Source organism: Euprymna scolopes, chromosome 2 (assembly GCF_053919585.1).
Source record: "Euprymna scolopes isolate OS-2025 chromosome 2, ASM5391958v1, whole genome shotgun sequence".
NCBI classification, from domain to species: domain Eukaryota; kingdom Metazoa; phylum Mollusca; class Cephalopoda; order Sepiida; family Sepiolidae; genus Euprymna; species Euprymna scolopes.
In genome coordinates, this window is record NC_136483.1 from 79,089,341 (window position 1) to 79,108,842 (window position 19,502).

The window sequence follows — 19,502 nt, forward strand, 5'->3', positions numbered from 1 at the left end:
CCTTAAAGTTTTATCCATTCAAATGATTTTGCAAGCTTCTAAAGAGATGATAATCTGTTGGTGCAAGGTCAGGAGAACATGGTAGGTTATGTATAGTTTCTTAAGGATTATATATCTCTTTGGTCTTTTGTTCAGTGTGGATGAAGGTATACTTCAAAGAAGTTGAAATCTGGTTTTGTACTGATAACAGAAACTAAGAAATATCATGAACATGGGATTAAAAAAGGATTAGATGAGAAAAAGGTTACAGAGAAGAGTGACTACATTAAATAAATATTCTATTATGTTTTTGTTTTAAATTGTTTTATGAAGCCTTAGAAAATGAACAAAATGTTTGCAGCAATTTGGTAACAGCAATATAATGTAAACAAGTCAATAATAAATAATAAAATCCTAAAACTTGAAAGATTTCGAATTGATTTTTTAGAAATTTCATTTCACTTCATATTTTGAAATCATTTTTTTTTTTTTTTTTTTTTTTAAACATGATACAGATTTGAGAAGGTTTTTCCAACTTTTTTCTATGAAATCCAAATAAAAATATTTTAATACTTGGGTTATGTCACCATTATTCAATTAATAAAGTTTGCATTGTTTCTCAGGCTGTAAACACATTATACATGGCAATAATTTCTATATGCAAATATCAATGTGTGAATGTTCCCTACAGATAGAACAATTAGAGAATCTTTATAAAAACTAAAACTGTATTTATACATAAAATTTTTCAGGGAAGGCAATGGAAATAGTCCCACATCTTAAAGTGTTCTTTTAAAATAGCAGACCCCTTCTTCAAACTTCAAATATATCCTATTTTGAGGAAATTTAAATCATATGTATAAAATTTTCTGAAGAAGACGATGGAAGTGGCCTCAAATCTTTATGTGCTAATTCTCTATATGTTTCCTCTACGGGAGCAAAATCCCCTTAAAAACATGTTTATCTAATTTTAATAAAATTTAAACCTTATGTATAAGACACAATTTTGTCATAGCCATAAAAAAATAGAAACAGTAACATGGTGTAATGAGTATAGTGAAAAAATGGTGCAATGTTCCTTATTAAATCCTGGGCAATGTCAGGTTTTCCTGCTAGGAAGTAATAAATTTGACTTATCTGAATATTTGTGTGTAGTTTTACAATCTACACATTTTTCAAAAATGTTCTCATATCCCTTAGTAATATATGAAATTAAAGGACTGTATCACTTTTTCACATCTTATACCAACTGAAATCAGAACAGATGTTTGTATTCCCAATGACAGTATCATATTAGACAGTGTTTCCCAGTCATATTGTTAAGTTTCACTACAATCTATTTAAAAAAAAAGCATCATAAGTATTTAAACAGAATAAAGGTTTTAGCCATTTTCTTGTAATTCTATACAGAACTGAGGCTCTCAATGTTTTTAACAGTGTTGTTAAAACATTTCTGAAAAATTGATAAATTATGAAACTACTATAAACTATTCAGATCAGCTTAATTATTTATAATTTTTAAATATAAAGCTCTATCTCAAAATATATTGAGCTCTCTGTGCTTCCTTGACCTGGCTCCATTTTAGAATTCATATCTGAACAACTGTTTTTGAGAAATGGAGTTTTTATCATATTATTGCAAAATTTATTTATATTAAGATTGTTTTTTGTAATCAAAATTCAATACCCTCAAAAATCATTTTGATTTAAATTTAATTTATAGTGCCATAACTATATATATATATATGTGAATGAAAGCTAGGCTCATTTCTCACACTAACAGTGATGTCAAAATACCTTATTTCAAATTAAGTGGTAAGTTAAACTAATTTGCATATTGCTGTACAAAAAGATACTTTATTATTAAATATACTTCATTATTATTATTTTTTTTTTTTAATTCAATGATTGTTTTAATTTTAATATAATAAATAGTTCTGTTGAGGAATATTGTTTTATTTTGTAAATAGAATTCAGAAATTCCAATGATGGTGGATTCTTCTTCATTATGATGGTAGGAGTTAATAATACCCGTCCTTCAAGCACTCACCATTACTCAGGCAAATTCCTTTCTTTGATAATCATATTTAAAAAATAAATAAATTTGCATTAAAATATGTCAATATTTATTTACATGAATAAATACAAAAGCATTTGTTTTGTGTTTACAACAATGAAATGTTTACATAAAAGTTGTATCTATATATTAATACGATAGCGTGGGTGTTATTTTGTGTGTCAGGCTTACATCGTTTTTCTTTCGAGTGACTGTCGTTTAATTGTTATAACCTTCCACTTGTAATAAATAATTTTACCAAGAATTCTTCATAAGTTTTGGTTTCGGTTCATGCTGATGCACCCAAGTCCTATGGATATATTTTTTTACTTTTGAAATCACAACTTTATAATATATAACAATCAATAAAAACAAATTGACTATAACAATATATATGAAATCTGTATAAATTAAAATATATTTAAGTGCATTTTTACAACCAAGCTACACTGGGGGTTCCTGCTAGCTTAGCTAATACTTTTGCAGTTTTAACAAAAAGCTACAATAATATCAGGGCATCTCCATTTCACTGAACATCTACAGAATGCTAATATCAATATATTGCATATGAAAGTCTACTGTGGAATTTCTACAGGTCCCGCTAGTTTCAATTATTTTTAGTAGAAAACTTTGTGAAATGATAACAAGCTGGCAAAGCCATCTACTAATATGTAGAAGAGTGTCCTTGTTTGTCTGAGAAATGGTCTCTACCAAACTTCTTCAATTTTTGATCTACAAACTTGGTATAAAGAGGATTTGGACCTGTGGAACAAATTCAATTTAGTTTTTAGTGAGTAAAAATTTCTTCTAAGGGATCAAAATTTAAAAAACTCGAAACTTGGCAGGTATAAGTGGACTTAAAGTGCTCTTGTATGCATGCACAAATATATATTTATACATTAAAATTGGTTAAATTTTAATGTTGTTTTATCCATCTGATGATAACTCAAATTATTACAACTAAGGTTGATGGCACCAAAGTCATTTTTTTTTTAAACTTTCAAAATTGCTAGTAATATAATGATCAATAGAGTATTGGCTCTTAAATAATAAAATACGAAATCTGTATGAATTAAAATATGTTTAAATATATTTTACAACTGGGCCACACCGGGAGGGGGCACTACTATCTATTAAGTAAAATAGAACAATACAGTATTGACTCTATAATAATACAAAATCTGCATGAATTAAAACTTTTTACAACTGGGTCACGGGAGGGGGGGGCACTACTATATATTGGGTACAATATAATAATAGATAATTTTCTCTATAATAATAATAAATATGAAATCTGCATAAATTAAAGTATATTTAAGAGTATTTTACAATCGAACAATGTTGGGCAACCTGCTAGTATGCGATATATATTTACGAGACTACCCGTGACCCGTTGGGTCAGTATGTTATATTAGCTATGGAATTCATGTATGAGCATGACACTTGCGACGTAAAGAAAATAGTTTTTTTTGACATAACAGAAACATTTCTATGAAAGTATATTAAAATGAAAAATCACAGACGGATCATTCAAACATGAAAAGAAAAAATCCTCCCTATTCGTGTAAAGTTACCTATTTTTCTGAATAATCGCTCAGGTATTTGTTTAACTCATTTGTATAACTATTTTTTTTTAAACAACTTATAATAAATTACTGCTTGGTGTTAAACTCGTTTGATATTATTTTTATGCCTCTATATATGAAATATGTTGTTGATAATTTAATCATAATTCAAGTAATTTAAAAACAGAAGATAAATTAGCAAAATATGTTTCTACTTCAAAATAATACTGTTTACGCAAACATTTACTTCATCACCCCCTCATCTACAAGAGGAATACAAATAATTTATTTTTCTCATCTGCCACCCTCAACAACAATTGAGAAGCAAAACAAATTTTAATTTAGCCAATTATATTTATACATCATTTTTAAGCATAGATTTTGCTTTAAAAAAAAAAAAAAAAATTAAAGTTTTAAAATTTTGTTCTAAATTATTCCGGATAGAGAATTCTGAATATTTTTTATAATAGCATTTTTATACCATTATAAAAAATATTCAGAATTCCCTGTTTTTCAAATTTCTAAATAATTTGGGTAGCACTTTTTATGCACTGCATTAATCACAATCAAAAATTTGTTTCCTCTGACTGAACCAATCAATGGCAACTATTTCAAACTGAAGAAAGATCGTTTGCTTTGAATATTTTAAAATAAAAATAAAAATAAAATTGGTGTTACATCTGCTCTGAATAATTATCTATTTTAAAATAAGTTTTTCTTTTTGGTTTATTTTTTACTTTTCCAAATACAATAAACATTGTTCTGATACTTCACTTTTTCTTTTTGATGGTTAGTGAAGAAATTCTTCCAGGCTGTGGCAATTATAATATTGTACTATGTCTACTGGCCTAAATAAAGTTATTTTTGACAGCAGTAACGTCTTTTGGGATTGCTAAGAACCATGCTGACAGTTAATATAAAATGGTTTTAAAAGTTATTTCTCCTTCACTAACCAAGAATAGAAAAGTATAGTATCAAAACAGATACACTTTAACATTCATTTTATTTTGTAAAGTAAAAAAATAAAATAAAAATAAACTGTAAAAGAAAAAATATTCCCTAAATTTGATAAACATTCAGAGTAAATGAAAAAAATAAACATCAATTTTCATTTTTGTGTAATATCCAAAGATGATTTTTAATTTCAAAAGGTTGTCATTGATTAATTGAGTTATGTGAGACAAATATCTGTGATTGGTGGCAGGCATAAAAAATGATACTGAATAATTCATTCTTTTTTTTATGCTATGACATTTATTTGGGAAAAAAAATATTTGTTAAATTCAAAAATAGTAATCTGAAAAAAAAAAAAAAAAATACTGTTTGTTATATTTCAAATTCATCTTATATAAAGAGATTTTGTCTGTTTGTCTATCACTGTCAGTCATAATTTTTTAAAAAAATGTAATACATTGTAGAAAAGTTTAAAAATGTAATAAGTACATTCTGCAATTTGTCTCATTTTGAAATATCAAAGATCTTAACTACTTTTAGATATAGAAAATATTCCATTAATAATAACTAATAAATTCTCAATAATCAAAGTGAATGACATGATTGAAAATTAAACTCAAAAGCTTAAGACCTTCAGTCTGAAGTTCTAACAACTTACCTATTTGGACTTTCTTATAAAGCTTAAAAAATTCCCTTTTGTGTGATGTCATAGATTTTTCATTTATATCATGTTTTAAAACATGGATTCAAACATAAGTGATAATAAAAGAAAAAATAAATAGTTGGGTAAACATTATCAATAGCGTTGAAAATTATTTTAATAGTTCAAAACAATTTATCTTTGTATTGTAATTCTTTCACAATTATATAATCCATCCAGCCTAGTAAAAACATGAATAATTATATGCATGTGTGCACGTGTGTGTACCTGTGTGTGAGAAAGACTGTAGGAGTGAAAAGAAATCATTCCTCACCAGAATCTTGCTTGAAAAGTAGAGACAATAAAAAAATTAAAGAAAATTCCATAGTCTTTAATCAGACAGGTGTTGATATATTTATATTCTAGACAGAGAATTACATCTGTTCATATTTCTTTGCTATTGTTTCTTTCTATTGCTTTCATGGTTTTTAATAACACATGTCTACAAAATGATTTGTTGCCAAAATCTATTCACATACTTGCATAGACACAAAGTGTTGCTTGTGGATGAATGCAGACTCCTGTCTATTCCTGCTCCTAAGAAGAAAACTCGTTACTAATTTTATTATCTTTTTCATTTGTTAAAATAAAATGAAACATTGTTTTTGATGTTTATGCATATCCAGCACAAACGATGATCTCCACTGTATTATTGTAAAAAACTTTAGTTGTGTGTGTTTGTGTATTTAGTTATCCATAGGTAGCAGTTTCAAGTTATACAGTAGCTGTATCAGGAGTATTGGGCCCTTGACCGAGATTGCAGCGTAATGACAGTTACATGATTAGATAGATTGGCAATGTAAAATTTACAAAAATTAGGATGGAAGATTTTCTGAACGTACATTTACCCAGCATAAATGTTATCAAACAAAGCAATATTATTTTCAGTATTATTTTAACAACCTATAATTCTTATAGTTACAATTCGCAAAGTTGCAGAAAATTTCACCCTTTATGTTCACCTCCCCTTAAAAATCTAAACAGTGTACATCCAAATAACTGTCCCTGATGTTGTAAAATTTATCAAGAACCTCAATGCTAAAAAGGCAACTGATCCAGACATTATTTCACTCAAGAAACTACAACCTGAAATAACTCTTATCCTTACTAAGCTGTTTGCTGCTTAAATGTTTTCCACAACTTTGGAAGACTTTGTTGGTCTGCCTGATATTTCAAAATATGGGATATCAATTATCTGTATCCCAGTACAGACTGATCCGTTTCCTCCGTGTTACGAGTTAAGTTGTTTGAATCTATAATAAGTCAAAAAGCTGTCAACCACCTCAGAATGAAAACAATTTTCTAAGTCACAATATTTATTTCATCCTGAAAAATCTACAGCTAACCTCCTGACTGTGATATTGCATAGGATAAGTGAATCTACTGACAGATGTTTTGTTTCTAGGGCGATAGCCTTTGATAAGATTTGGCATAAATGTTTGTGACAAGTTATGGAATATCTGGAAACATCCTCTCAACCATCAAATCCTTTCTCTTTGATAAGTCTATAAATGTAATTGTTGACCATCAAAAGTCTAAATCACATAGAATCAATACTGATGCACCTCAAAGATCCATTCTAGGCTCAACCCTATTCCTGATCTTCCAACTAATATTTTGAGATCATTTGTTGACATCTATGAAGACGACAACTATTTATTGCACCATTTTAAAGAACATAAATGATCAAGATCTTTCTGACTGTTTCACTCATAGCTTAACATGTAGTCTAACTGGAAAAAAAGACTGGTACTTCTAATGCCTCTAAAAACCAAGCTTCTTTTTTCGTCATAGTTGTTTGGATACTCACTCCTCTCTAACTGAAATGAATGGATCTCTCTTACCCTCCCCTTTCTTTGATAAGATTCTAGGATTGACTTTTACCTTAAACCTAAAATGGAAGACTTTAAATTTGTTGCTAAGTTTGATAGAAAATGGTTGGATCAGTCTACCACCACAGAAAGTATCTCACCAAAGACAATCATCTACCTGTATAAGAACCAGATATATCCTAAGATGGAGTACTGCAGCTATATCTGAGGAGGTACTGCTTGGAGCATTTTCAGTCTTGACAGAGTACAAAATCGACTTTGCAATTTAGTGATGGACGACCTGTATCATCCCTATGGTCTCTTTCACATGGAAGAGATGTTGCTTGCTCCTCTCTACTGTGTCGTTATGTTCATGGTGCTTGACTGAACTTCAATCCCTGTCTCCACCCACATAAAATATTTGCAGCAAAAACTCATCTAGCTACCATGACAGCAAGGAACTTTCCTTCCTTTCATACCAAAAACCAAACAGAACTTTTATAAACATGGTCGCCTTCAAGTCTAATGTAAACAATACTTCAATAATAAATTTCTCTTAAGTAATCCTCAGTCTATCCCAAACATTTTTTCTGGGCCTTTCCTGGGAAATTATTGTCCAACTAACGATTTTGCGTGGCCTTTGAGTTTGGATAAGTCGCAAACTCATTAGTTAAAAAAAAAAAAAATATCAAACAGCAGTTTAGTTCATCTTTTATTTTCAAACATTTCAACCCCACTTAGGGCCATAAATTCCAACATTATGTTCAGATCTACGAGATGAGTTATAATTTCAAGAAATGTATCAACTTCTTTTTAAAAATGCAAGGCATAGTGCGTTTAATTTACGTTTGGAATATTTCTTGTTTTTTAAAACGTAATTTTATTATTTATTGTGGACCTTACACACACAAATACTTAATGCACATTTAAAAAATATTAACATAATTGATAAACCCTTAAAAAAGTGCTCCCCTCCACGAAATTGATTAAAAAAAAAAAAAAAAACACCATTGCTGCATGCACTATAAAAGTAGACAAGATCTATATTGAAGTCCATTCCAAATTATTTTTCACGCACTAGAATTGTTGGTCAGGAAATAGAAATGATGAACTCAGACTCAAATTTTTTTTCGTATTTTGTTTTATTTTGGTGCCACTTCTAGGGAGAATTCACTATTTGAACGGTAGTTTGCAGATGACGTCACTGAAACGGCCTCTTTTGCACTGATCAATACAATTTACTTAAATTTCGTAGACGCAATCTCCACTGATTATATATATATATATATATATATATATATATATATATATATATATATATATATATATATATATATATATAATTCTTATGGTCACCTAAGAAAATTATTAATTTTAAAATATACTCTATTTAATGACATAAAAAATATTTTTAATAATAAAATCTGACCTAAAAAGATTAAAAGTATGACAATATAACGTATTCTTTTTGTGAATAGACGAAACAAAAACAAATTTTTATTGAATATTTAGTTAACTTTCATAGATATATATATAAAGTAATTTTATGTAAATTCCACAGCAGCAATTCGAGTTTATATTTCGCGTATTTCGTTGATAAAACCCAAAATGGAAGTGTTACAAATATAGAGTGTGTGAGTAAAAGTAGATAAACCTATATAAACACAATTCTACTTCGTTTAACTGGAGAGTTAGAAACCAAGGGAGATCACTGTGTCAACATTTCTTTTTCTTATTTTTTATTTTATTAATTTTATTTTAATAATTTTTTTATTTCCTCCAAACTATATCAACTACATTAAAATCGAGCAATAATTTATAAACAATAACCACGAAATGTAAGATTCAGATGGGGACAATATAAAGAAAATAGCTATGAAATCGAATGTAAGTGCAACATAATATGCGGAAAAACTAAAAAATGTTTGCGAAAATATTTACGATCAGCCAAGAAAGAAGCGGTTATATTTAAGGAATAATTATGCGATAGTGTAAACATTTGTTTATATACATAAAAGACAGCAATGTCACGAAGTTATTTCTGCGGTAAGAAATAAGATAGATTAAAACAAGGAATCGGCATTTGAATTTGATAGACATTGTTTTTAAAACAAAAACTAGAAAATTTGTAGATGAAACAAGCGACACGATTCGCCTGCAAAATCTGTAAAGTAAACCCGTTACGATAATGAAAGCAAAATAAATTAACATGTTGTTTATTAACACACTATTCTCTCCTTATTATTGAAACAATTTTTAAAGACATTTAAAAACGAACGCGAGACAAGGCCGGTCGTGGTCGGCGATGGCTATGAAGAAGAGGAAAGAGTACAAGTGCACGAGTAGATGGAGAAGGGCCTAGTTTGATGGGGTAAATAGCGGTGTATTTTACCCTTATCTGCATGGATAATCGACTTACGCTCTCGTTTGTTAGGATTCCCAGATGGCATTTGAATTGGAACATGACGTTTTTACCTGCGACGCCAGACATATATATAAAAGCTAAGACCGCTAACTTATGTAAATTACCTCCCTTGGCCAGCCACAAGTTCGGGACGGAAAAAGGGGAGATAATCGACTCACCCCCTTTTAAATATATCTCCATCTCTCTCAACCCCCGCCCTCAATTAGGCCTTTACGTTTTTAGAGTTCCTTCTTTTATTATTATTATTAATACAATTTTATTTTGATCAGCAATTTTAGAAGAGAAGATAATTTCTAAGATTAAATATTTGGTATATATAAGAAATAAAACAAGAATAATTCAATATGGCCTGATTAAAAACAAAATAGAAACTGAGCGTTTGACGTAAGGATGATTTTTTTAATGCTATCGTTGTTCAAGAATGACAAGAAAATAAGAGATGAATTGATGAAATCACGTAATCATTTAGATCCGATATAAGAATATAAACAAAACTAAAACTTCGTTTAAATCAGTATTTTTTTTTTTTTTTAGATCGTTTCAGAATAAATGTCTATCATCCAGTCTTGAGAATTATACGAAACTAACTGTATAAATATAGACATAGGACTGAAAGAGACGGAACGATTAAATAAATTAATAAATAAAAGAAACATTAATTCATTAAAAAACTAAAGAATATTATAATATATTTGTGGTGTTTATCTGTCCGTCGATGTAAATATGAAACAAATTAATGTATCAATGAAATTTTAAGAACAATCCAATGGAGTCACCACGGATCAAATTAATAAATTAATGACTGAGGGCGCTGAATAATGAAACAAAAATAGATAAGTGTCCTTTGAAAGGAACAGATAAAATAACATTTCTATTTGCGAACAATTTTACGAGAAACTCTCTCATATAACACACGCTAGGAAATATATACTCCCTCCAGTCGCATATTTTTGCTAGCCTACGAAGATGGTATGGGGAAACAAAAATATACCAATTGACCCCCCCCCCCGAAACATCTAAAGAAGACGGTAATGACAGAAGATAATGTCATGACGAACGAACAGATACTATACTACTGACCCCTCTCCCCAAAAGAGAGAAGTTAATGCCTGCCAGAAAGATATGTCAATAGTACAGATACCATCCTCCACCACATCAAAAAATAAAGGGGAAAGTAATCTTGGGAGGATGGTATTCTGAGAAAGGAATATAATACTATACTGTCCCTTTGTTCCAAAAGAGGCAGTGCATGGGAGGAATCGATTATGAAAAATGAAAATTACACTACAAAGGGAGAGATGAAGCCTGGCAAAATTCATCCCCCTACAGAGGGGTGATAATACCTGATGAAGGAATAAACATACTCTACAATGCCCTTCAAAAGAGGAAGTAACGCTTGGTAGGATGTTAAACAGTTACTACACTACCCACTCCCAAAGGAAAAAAAGGAGGTAACACTTGAGAGTATCGCTCATAAAAGGAAACAGCAATTCCTGCGAATATCATATCATGATAAAAGGCAAAATACTACCCCCCACCCCACCCCAAAAAAGAAAAGAAAAAGGTAGTCTCTGAAAATCTTGCTACAGATAATAATCCCCTCTCCAGAAGAGGATCTAATATCCGGGAGGATCCCCCGCCCCCTCTTTATGCACGCTAAGGAAAAAAAAAAGGTAATTTCTGGAAGAATGGTATTATGACAGAAAGAATACTACACTATCCATCTCCATTAACAAATATTTCGATTAAATCAATAAGCCACCAGTAATAATGCTGGAGTCCCTCAGGGGTCCATCCTGGGCCCAACTCTCTTCCTGATCTACATCAATGATCTCCCAAAACACATATTTAAATCATTCGTTGACATCTATGCTGATGACACGACCATCTATGGCAACACATCAAAGGCCGTAAATGACAAAGTTCTCTCTGATTCTCTCTCCTCTGATCTTGAGCACGTCGTACAGTAGGGGAAGAGGTGGCTGGTTACCTTTAATGCATCTAAAACCAAGCTCCTATCTTTACATCGTCAACGCTCTGATCCCCATCTGACATCAATTGAAATGGATGGCTCTAATCTAAGGGAGGCTCCATATTTTGATAAGCTTCTGGGATTGACCTTTACTCCTGACCTGAAATGGAACACGTACATAAAGTCTCTTGTTAAGGGCGCTGGAAAAATGGTAGGATCTTTCTATCGCTCCAGAAGATATCTCACTGCTGATGCAATTCTCTATGTATAAAAGCCAAATACGTCCAAGGATAGAGTACTGCTGCCACATCTGGGCAGGAACTGCTAAAAACAGCCTATCCTGCCTTGACAGAGTACAAAATAGACTTTGTGGCCTAGTGGGAAATGCCCTTTTCTCTTCCCTGTAACTTCTCTCTCACAGAAAAGACGTTGCGAGCCTGTCTTTGTTTTATCGTTATTATACCAGAGATCATTTTTTTTTTTAAATGGACAAGGTAATTCCTGAGAGGGCAGTATTATGATAATAGAGCCAATACTGTATTACTCAACCTCATGAAAAAATATTCCAATTAAATCGATTTTTAAAGAAAAATTCATTTAAAAATGTTAAGTCACAAAAACGTTTTAATGGTTACTGGACCCTTTAATGAATAAGTAACGTTGACCAAGGCCCAAAGGTCACTTGGGGATAAGAGTTTATGAGTTTGTTATGTGAACTGTGAGACAACACCATGGTTTGATAATAATGATTGAAACTGGGCAAAATTTGAATTAAAAGGACAGCTAAACAAGAATTTGAACTTAAAAATGGCAATGTTGTAATAATCTGGAAAGCAGCCCCACCCAAATGGTATTGTGTTCCACAGAAAGGTAGCTGTCAAAAAAAAAACCCAAAAAACTTTGGTCCTAGAAGTTCATTTAGTTTTTTTTTTTAGGTACAGAGAAATGAAAATTATTTACAGTAGTTGTAGCTAGACGAATGTTTTACAGAAAGGAACCATCGTTTGTAGCTCAGTCGAGAACCTACTATGAAAATAATGTAGAATAGAGAAAGATTAGCAGCATATATCATAGAATTAAATAAACATAACTGTTTTGTTGTTAATATAGAGGGGGAAAAATTGTATTCATTTATATATATACTAGTGGGACCTATGGAAATTCCACAGGGGACTCATTCATATGTAATATAGTGATGTTGGCATTCTGTAGATGTTCAGTGTAAATAGAGACGCTCTGATATGATTGTAGCTTTCTGTTAAAACTGCAAAAGTATTTATCCAAATAGCATGAACGCCAGGCAAAGCCTGGTCATAAAGTACGCTTAAATATGATAGTTCTTGCAGATTTCGTATATATTATTATAGAGTTAATGTTCTATCGATTTTTATATATTATAAAGTTGCTGCAATTTCGAAAATAAAAAAATATCCATATGACTTGGGTGCATTAGTTTGAATCAAAACCTAAATAAATGAAAATATATATATATAATTTGAATTTCTTCAGCCATAATTGAAACCGAAACAAAAACTTATGAAGAATTGATAAAATTATTTATAAAAAAATAGATGACTTAAATGCCATCAGCTATAATCGAAACCAAAACTTATGAAGAATTCTTGGTAAAATTATTTATTACAAGAAATTGAAATACCTAACAATTAAATGACCTGGATGTAAGCGTGACACAGAAAATAACACACACGCTATCATTAATATATAGATCACTGGATTAAGCCACACTGATGAGCTTTAAGTGTCCATGGATGATTATATTTTAAGTAAATACATGAATATGAATCAAATAGCAAGAAGGGGAATTGGAAGTATTATAGTGTTATCTTATATTCTGTCCCTCTGTCAATCTGACAATAGGAAGAGGACAACTAGTCAGTGGACTAAATAAGAAAATGCAAAAAAAAAAAAAAAAAAAAAAATTTTTTTTTTTCTTTTTTTTTTTTTCTTATTCAGAATACAAAAACAAAATATTTTGTAGCTTCTATTTATAACCATATTCAGGTCGTTCAAATAGAGGAAAAATCTCACTTTACTTTATATATTAGACTAGATAATGTCACAACTTATTTAAAATCATGATTTTAAAACTCTGCAAAGTTTGTATTTATTAAAAAAGATAAGTAAAATCTATTATAAGGAGAGGTAACGGTGGTTCAGTGATTAACAACGCAAACTGATGACCTGAGTTTCCCCAAGTCGAATCTAGTTCGTTCTACAAAAATCTATTTCACTTAGGATGTTGGCAACCTTCATGTGGTCTCTCTCCTAAGTACTCAATGTTTTCCTAAGAAGAATTCTGACTAGAAAAATATTGAGGAAACCAATGCCAACAATTGAATCTTCGGATTCATATCATATATCTATTATAGCTGTGCACATGCATAATAAAAATGAAGATTGAGGAGTTAAAAGATTAATTGTGACTTGAATCTAGAGTGTGACATTGCTTAAAATCAATTATTTTTTCTGGGCAAAAATAAGGTAGGGGAAAAAAATACCCTTCATTGACTGCAACAGTTTGAGCTAATCATCAGGTCAGAAATTACTCAAAATTGTTAACTTGAACCGGGCATCAAACCCCACTCAGAGCGAATCTTCTCCCTTGACTATGTTGGATGTTCTTTAAGCAGAATCATTTACTAAATCCTGTATAGTTTTTTTTTTTTTTTTTTTTTTTTTTTTTAGTTTTTTTTACAAAGGAGTCACCACTTATCAAAGCCCGGAGACCACTCGAAAATAAGGGTTAATGAGTGTACAATGGTCACAAAGAACATGTCATATTAATCGTTAGTAGTGGAAATTTGGTAAATTGGATTACTTAAGGAGATGGCTCATCAAGAATTTGTTCACATTGGACTTGAAGACAACCATATTGTAGTCAGTTGGAAAGCAGGAAAACGGAACAGAGTTCCACAGGCGTGCAGTTCTTTATTCATGGAATCTACGTTTAGGTTTAGACACAGATAAAGAGTGGAGGAAATTATTGATAGTGGTTTCAACTAAGTGAGTGTTTTCTGTGAAAGTCAGGACAGGGGGGACCATAGATTGGAGCTCAGATGAGAACTTGCCATGAAAATAACAAAGCAGAGATGGGCTTGCAACATCTTTTCTGCAGGAAAGAGGTTGCAGAGAAGAGAAAAGGGCATCCCCCATTAGGCTACGAAGTCTATTTTGAACTGTCAAGGCAGAATAAGCTGCTTCTAACAACTCCTGCCCAGATGCGGCAAAAATACTCCATCCTTGATCATACTTATACAGGTAGAGAATTGCATCAGTAGTGAGATATCTACTGGAGCAGGAGAACAATCCCACCATTTTTCCAGTAGCCTTGGCAACAGATTTGATGTAAGTGTTCCATCTCAGATCAGGAGTAAAGGTCAGACCTAGAAGCTTGTCAAAACATGGAGCCTCCTCAACTCAAGACAGGGGCCATTCATTTTGATTGATGCCAGACAGAGATCAGAGCGTTGATGATGGAAAGATATAAGCTTGGTTTTAGATGCATTAAAATTAACCAGCCACCTCTTTCCCCATTGCACCATGTGATCAAGATCAGAGAAGAGAGAATCAGAGAGAACTTGGTCATTTACAGCCTTTGAAGTGTTGCCATAGATGGTAGTGTCGTCAGAATAAATGTCTACAAATGATCTCAGGATTTGATTTGGGAGATCATCTCTGAGGGATTCTAGCATTAATACTGTGAGCTTCTGATTTCTGCCCATTAACCATTACTCTTATGAATCTATCAGAGAGAAATAATTTAATAATGGAAGACATTTCCAGCTCTACCATAGGTGGAGATTTTGTGGAGTAAACCTTCATGCCATACCCTATCCAAGGCCTTCGATATGTCAAGGGTAAGTGACCTAGAAAGGAAGCCTCTGTAGAGAGATTCACTAATCCTACGAGACATAACTGTTAGTACATCTACTGTAAATCTAGCTAAACAGAAACCATATTGCATGTCACTAAGGAGGTTATTTTTGCTGAGGTGGTTGACTACTTCTCTATTTAACAGATTCCAGCAACTTACTCATGATGCATAGGACACTGATTGGTCTGTGTTGAGAGGGAGATGACCAATCACCTGAATTTTTAAATACGACATACTGATAAGGTTTTCCAGAGTGTTGGAAAACAATTCTTAAGACGACGCTTATGGGAGCTACTTCTGTTTGAAGCTTTTTGAGCACTATAATAGGAATGGTGTCAGGGTCAGTTGCTTTACTAGAATCCAAGTTTTTGATTAGCTTGGCAACATCATGCACAGATATTTGTATGTTACATAGCATGTTTTCAGACACAGGAGAAAATATGGAGGTCGCATAGGGTAGAATTAGTTGCAAAGTTTTTGGCAAAGAGTTTGGCTTTGTCTGATGCTGATGAGATTACTTTAGGTTCATTGATGATGGTTGGGATAGAGCACACACTTCTATTTAGGACCGTTTATTTGCCAAAATTGGTGGGAATCAAGCTGCTGCTCAGCTACTTTGGACTTAACAAACTGAGCATACAACTCTCTTGCATTCTTTATTACTCTTTTACAGTCCTGAAAGTGGCTTTAGTTTCAGTACATCTATACTTGTGATTTCTGTGCGTAATGGCAGCAGCACATTCTGGAAAAGTAAGGTTGGCTGTTAGGTTTTTGCTGGAATTTTTTTTGAGTCTATGAAGTGGTTTATACCTACAATTAACCATTCCGTCAGGTCTGATACTATGGAGGACACATTCTTTTTAAACATGGAATTCAGAGGTAGATCTGATATAAATGTATGAAAGCTATCCTAGTCAGCCATAGAGTATTTATATACTGTACGATGGAGAGGTATGTCAGAGGACTTATTACATTTTGTTTTTATCTTAACGAAGACAACCGAGTGGTTGGAAGATTCCAGTGGAGACAGAACAGATGAACATAGCTTAGGGCAAGTTATGAGAAAAAGGTCTAGGAAACTTGCATACTGACCAGTGTCAGGCACACGGGTAGGTTCATGAATCTGAGTTAGGTCATAAGCAATGGAGAAATTGTGACAGAACCTCCCCTCATCATCTGTCTTCTTTTCTAAACTTTGAAAGGACACTGGACAGAGAAAGTCTTCTGAGCACAGCTCAGCACTTAGCAAAGAATTGTGATTCATCCATTGGTCTATGAAGACCCTTGAATAAAGAGCTGAGTATGAGGTCAGAAAAGGCGTTCTTGACTGCAGAGTCATATGCTGATTCCTCTGTCATGATCAGGAAAACCAATTTCTCAGCATATCTATAATTTGTCAAGTCAGGCTTCCCTTAGCCCTCACCTACTTTACACTGTAAACCCATGGCATTTCCCCCTCTTAAAGAAGCTTAGACAGTTTGAAGTCTATAAAACTTTTCAGACAGAGGAAGTACAGCCAGTCATTAAAGGAGGAAAGAAAGACATTATGGTGTCCAGCAGTAAGAGCCTGGAAGTGAAGCATTACTACTCCAGACACCTAGCCGTATGCTGAGAGACTTGTTGTAGTTGATTTTAGCCCATGCAAGACAGTTCTGAACTTTTCAACCAATTCTTTAGCTTGCAAAGGATATAAAGTAGAGATGACAGTGGATAACCCTAATGCACTGACCAAAAGATAGTGAATCACTCCAAATACGTTCATTTGCCTGCACCACTGTTGTTGGTGAGTGATACAGAATGGAGATTTATTTTCAGATGGTGGTTTGAAACAAGCTGCCTCTTAAACAAATAGTAATGGTTGATCCTGTCAAAAAGCTTTGAACCAATCCTAATTGATCATCTCATCTATTTCCTCTGTGATCGTATGAATCATATGCAAACTGTTCTGAATTGCTCTCCCCTTCAAAGCATAGTTCTGCTTGGGCTCAGTTAATTTCCTAATGACACTCGACTACAGTTTGATCCTAATCTGAAAGCCAGTAAACTAATATATGGTGTCGTTTTTTCTGTCCATCAAGGATGTAATCAAAACAAAGCTTTATACCAAGATCAAACTACTTTTCTCAAGTAACAGTTTATGAGGAACTCAATGGTGGCATCAATTTTGTATTACTTTTTTTATTAATTTTTTTTTTCTTATCGTATAATAACATTTTTGGATCTGCCTCTTTACTGAACATCCATAAATAGCAAAGATAACATTTTACTTCATTTTAAAAATTAAAATTAAAATGGTAACATGGAATTAGCATTGGGAATAGAAATACAGCAAGAGTCATCATGTATTTCAGGCAATGCTGACTGTTTATTTATAAGAAGAATATATCATGACAATTTTTTTAACAAGCAAGCAATTAAGAAAATTTCTTTTAATGATTTTGACAATCTGCTAAAGTAAAAATGAAAGTGAAAAAGTTGTGATTATGCATATGACTATCTAAAAAATTGGATTATAAAAAAAACTAAAAAAATCGGGTTTAAAATAAAAGACAAAAATAATTTTATGATAAATAAGACAAAGGATTCAATTGCATCTTGAATCACAATAATTAAACAAGAAGTGTACATATAGTTGATCTGTGTACACACATGAGCATATATGGATTAATACCCCCACCCCTGCCTGCAAAATATCCTATATTGAAAAAGAACAAGAAAGTCGATTATGACCATCTGGTACAAGTGGAACAGATTTTTTTGAAGACATGTTCTGATTTGGTAATCAGAAATTATAAAAATTGGGGGATTTTATACAACAGGCATGCAAGTGAAAATATTTTTTTATTAGGAGCAAAAAGAAAAGCATTGGTATTTAAATTAACTCAAGAAAAATAATTCTATTCTACAGTTTAAAGGTTTCAAAATTATTTCTGAATAAAGAAAAGAGTACTACAATTATAAAAGACGATTGTGTCTTAGCAATGTTGGTTGTGTTTATTTGCTCCCCCACCGAGTAAATTAGGCACAAGGCCGATTTTCAATGTGAGGAGTGAAGGGGAAATGGAGACCAACTCCCTGGGGAGTAGGGGAGTGTTGGTACATATCGGATTAGCTGTAACTTTATATCTGTGTGTGTGTGTGTGTGAGAGAGAGAGAAAGAGAGAGAGAGATTAATGGACTTAAACTTTTGTTGTAATTTAAAATGGGTTTCTCGGCTAAAAATGAAATTCTTCACATTTGATAAATAAAAAAGTCTTATGGAAACCATAAAAAGATGTAAATTATAAACATTGATGTAATTTTTAATATTTCAGACAGTTTTCTAGCTTTTTTATAGTCTGTATTTAAAAAATCTTCTTTTTTTGATAAAATATAAATGAACATGAAACTGGACATTTCCAACTATAATTCTTTTAATTGCCCTTTGATGACATCATATAAAAACTATATGCTTGAAGTGCAAATAGAATTTTTTGTTGTTATTATCTAGTATATTTTGTTGTTATTATCTAGTATATTTTGTTGTTATTATTTAGTATATTTTGTTGTTATTATCTAGTATATTTTGTTGTTATTATCTAGCATGTGTGCCTATTATGTTATCAAGCACAAATAATTTGTTCATAGCAAAAATGAGTGAGATCTCTGATCTGTAAAAACCTATGCATATATTAAAAATATCCATGTAAGAGTTCAGACATGCATTTAATTTTAACATACATTTTGATTCTTTTTTGTTGCATACAAGTGGGTTTTAACAAATATTTAATTATGAATCTTAATATGTTTAAATTGAACTAACTTTTACAATTTTGCAAAAGAACCCTGTCATTCCCTAGCGATTTGTTGAAAAATATACAAGTTTGTAATGTTTTTCAAGTTTAACAAAGCAAAGGGAAAAATGAAAGGCTCATAAATTCCAGTGATTCTTGCTTAATAATATGTGGGTAACATTAAAACTTGTTATGAAAGTTCTCATTAAAATAAAAAAAAAAACGGTTAGTTTGGTTAACAGCTCACACTAATTGCAGCGAGAACAGCTAAAAAGAATTATACTTTGAAGATAAAATTTATCGGATTGAAGATCTCTCTGGGCGAATATCTAGACGAAGCTGCTTTGATGCTACAAAAGATGCCAACATATT

General features: G+C 31.7%; 1 protein-coding gene across 9 annotated transcripts in view; it reads right to left on the reverse strand.

The window, feature by feature from the left end:
• Positions 1-19,502, reverse strand: part of LOC145292852 (uncharacterized) — a 299,621-nt gene that overhangs the window by 45,632 nt on the left and 234,487 nt on the right. For 3 of the 9 annotated variants that reach the window (XM_080139004.1, XM_080138995.1, XM_080138986.1), the window contains exon 1: positions 9,485-9,627. The exons of the other annotated variants lie outside the window; for them this stretch is intronic. In XM_080139004.1, coding sequence (XP_079995130.1) covers positions 9,485-9,515 — 31 coding nt within the window. In that variant the 5' untranslated portion in view covers positions 9,516-9,627. Of the gene's footprint in view, positions 1-9,484; positions 9,628-19,502 lie in introns of those variants that run through there. 9 annotated transcript variants of the gene reach the window in all.